At 38.8% G+C, this 3,401-nt stretch overlaps 1 protein-coding gene across 1 annotated transcript; it reads right to left on the reverse strand.

Annotated features, from left to right (window-relative positions):
* Positions 1-1,842: 1,842 nt before the first annotated feature.
* Positions 1,843-2,796, reverse strand: MC2R (melanocortin 2 receptor). The gene has a single exon (XM_077808694.1). The coding sequence runs from the start codon at positions 2,794-2,796 to the stop codon at positions 1,843-1,845; it is 954 nt and encodes a 317-aa protein (XP_077664820.1).
* Between the last annotated feature and the right edge of the window lie 605 nt (positions 2,797-3,401).

The raw sequence follows: 3,401 nt of genomic DNA on the forward strand, positions 1-3,401 counted from the left end.
CTGGCCATCTCAGATTGATGGCTACCTCTGAACTGCATATCAAGAGCTTGTACCAGATATGGATTGAGTAATCTCTTTTCTAGGGGTAAGTTCTGCAGTGCTGGGCCACTACGTGCCTGGAACCCTGCCTTTTGTCCATCTCCCCAGCATTCATTTAGGCTATGGTGCTGAACTGAGCCAAATAAGCCTCTTTTAGAGAACTTTGCCCCTTCTCAAATAATACAAAAGCCTACTATCTATGAGGGGAATCCAATCTCTTCTGTCTGGGCCTACATGGGTTACAAACAGGTTAGATGTTGTAAATGTCCTGTCTTACGCAGGTTTTGTGGCTGGTCTGATTCCCCATCCAGGTAGATGACTTCCACTATGGTCTGTGATTCTTTGAATTCCTGCTCCAGATGATTTTTTTAGCTCCTTAATTTCTTGCTGCAACTGATCTCTGTTAGCAAGTTCCAAGTTGGCCAAAGCTTTCTAGGTCACCATTATTTCCTGGTCCAAGGTAGTGAGGTTGCTGGTCATCTCACTGATCCAGTTTACCAGTCCAAACAGAGAGTTTTGTGGTTGGGCTTCCAAATTTGCCTGGATGCTTTTTGGCTGCTGCCCCAACAATAATTTTATCTTTGACTGCAGGTAATCTCTCAGTCACTTCTGGGAAACCTCCAGATATTTCTTTAATTCCTTTTGTGAAAACTCCAGCTTTTGCTTAATTCTTGGTTTTGGTCTTGTTTTAATTCCATATGGTCACCTTTGATTTCTGTGAGCACCTCTCATTTGTTCCAGTTTACTTCAACTGGAATACCAGCTCACAATTTCCCTTCATAGAGACTTTATCCCACTACTGACACCAGAGTTATCCCTTTAGCTCAAGTAGATAGCCAATATTTGGGGCCTTGCTGAGTTCTTTCTATTAGGAGGAGAAACTGATTACATGAATCATGTATTTCTTTGGTGCAATCTTGTTTATTTATAAAGAATGCACATAAAGTCCAGTTAGTCTGAAAGAAGGGTGATTAGTACACCTATCAGTTTTAACCAGGTCTGCAATTGATGACAGCCATTAACACCCTCCAGAATAACAGTATTATAGTGATGTGACTGTGACACTATACTTCAGTTAACAATTTAATAACACATGTAATCTTAATCCCTGTTTCCAATTACTATATTTGTCTAAAAATGTCTTTTGGATCAAAAATATTTGCTGCTTGGAGTCAGCCTCCAAATTACATTTTTGACACTTAAGAAAACCTTGCTTGTCTCTTTTTAAATTAGGCATATGTAAAAACAAGAAAATCAAACCAACCAACACCTAACCACATCTGTATGTATTGGTTCACAATAAATATTTTCTTATTCTGAAAACATAATAATAAAGCAGGTTAGAAAAAAATTTAAAGTTAATTTCCCAGTTAGGTCACCAGGAGAGTTTTATAATATTTTCTCCTTGAATTGAAAGCACTGATTCAATATTCAGTGGCCTAAACTCTGTGGTGCATCTCCAAATACTGTACAGGAGTTACTGCAGGGTTGAATTTAACCTCATACATTTTCTCAGTTAAGCAGTTGGTTAAGATTTTAATTACTTTTAAGATGGAACAAAGGCTCTCCATTCCCATGATCTTCCTGGTAGCCCTTCTCTGCACCTGTTCCAGGTTGAATTCATAGTCCTACTGAGGTCAGTGGGACTACCCAAAGTGTATTAAGGTAAGAACATGTGAAAGTTTTTTTGCAGAATTCTGGTCTTAGATAGTGTCTATAATTCTGAACATCATTCTTATCATCATTCTTACTGCAAGGCACTGTAGACTTAATTTTACAAACATTTTTCAAATTTGGTACGCACTAATTCCAGTCTGATCTGGTGCAACAGAACATCTTCTTCAATGTACTCCGTAATTCTGGACTTCGGAACGCATAAATCATAGGGTCAATGATGCCATTGCACAAGATGAGTGTAGCATTCACATGGAAAACGGACATGTAACAAGCACAGTAAGGGTTAAGTGGGCAAAACTTCATGAGGAGGATGTGAAGTAGAAAGGGTCCCCAACAGCAAAGGAAAACACCAAAGAAAATAGTTAATGTAATAGCTCCTTTCAAGTTAACTCTCTGGGGAACTGCACTGGTAGGCAGTGAAGCGATCTTTTTGGCATGAGATCGTGCAAGCAGGAACATGTGGATATAGAGACATAATATAAAAATTAACATAAAAGGAAACAGAATAGTGAAGGAAATGACTGTAGCTGTTTCATGGGAGAAGATGGTCATAGCAATGCCACTCCCCGCACAGAATGCCCAAATTACTGCCAAAATGATTAAAGCACGATTCAGTGTCATGATGTTATGATACTGTAATGCAAAAAATATAGTTATGTATCGGTCAGCTGCAATGGCTAACAAGCTGAAAACTGACCCCAGCAAAGACAGAACAAATAAAGAATCCATGACATCATCTATCTTGGTCTCAAAGTCTCCACGAGGTGTCAGATACCCCATTTTGCATAAGATGATCAAGATGTTCTCCAAAGTTTTGTACAGACTGACCAACATATCTGAAACTGATAAACTACAGATAAACAAGTACATGGGCAAGTGGAGATTCTTATTCTTGATCACAGCTATAAGGACAAGTAGGTTCTCCAGTATTCCAGCAATGGCAATTGTGAAAAAGACTTCTTCTGGTACTACAACCTGGGTGCAGTCACTGTTCATGGAGAGATTACTGGTATTTTCAAATGAAGGAACACGTGTCTGCCCTAGGAGTCTCATTATTTGAGAAGCACTATCAGGCCTCATTTCTTCCTCTTGTAGAAAAATGTGTGATTACTCAGGCGTGACTGAGAAACTGACCTGTCTTTCGGATAATCTTTTCTGTGGTGAAGCCTTTCTGGTTCTATTTTGAGCAATTGTAAGACTTAAGCGAGTTGTATTCAGCCACCTATGATAAAATGTAGAGAAAAGTAAGTGACAGGAAAATTAATACGTCTGTGTGTCAAAATTAGATATTTTGAAGTTCAACCTATGAATTTACTGTGATGGAATGAACATTTTTCATCAGTAAATTGGTTTGGACAAAGTAAAAGTTGTCCTGAGCCTCAGCCCAAACCTCAAAGGAAAATGAAATGTTAATTCCTTTTTAGGCTGACTAAAGACAAGAATATTTCCCTTCTTATTTGGCCTCCTACATTTGCTGAAATCGATCCCAGACTCCCTGAATGTCTGGCAATGTTTACTTTCCTAGCTGCTTACTTTGAATAATTTTGGCACTTCTCACAAGATTGACAACATTATAAGAAACAAACTAGATAAATGCCAACTGAAGCTGATGTGTAGGGCAACAGCATATTTACCTTCACACTTGTTTTGAGGTGATGCGTGGGGAGGCATGTGGGGTCACATGC

This window comes from Eretmochelys imbricata, chromosome 2, assembly GCF_965152235.1.
Source record: "Eretmochelys imbricata isolate rEreImb1 chromosome 2, rEreImb1.hap1, whole genome shotgun sequence".
NCBI classification, from domain to species: Eukaryota; Metazoa; Chordata; order Testudines; family Cheloniidae; genus Eretmochelys; species Eretmochelys imbricata.

Excerpts from the sequence above, each read along its gene's own strand:
- MC2R (XM_077808694.1), bottom strand. The coding sequence starts at position 2,796 with ATGAGGCCTGATAGTGCTTCTCAAATAATGAGACTCCTAGGGCAGACA.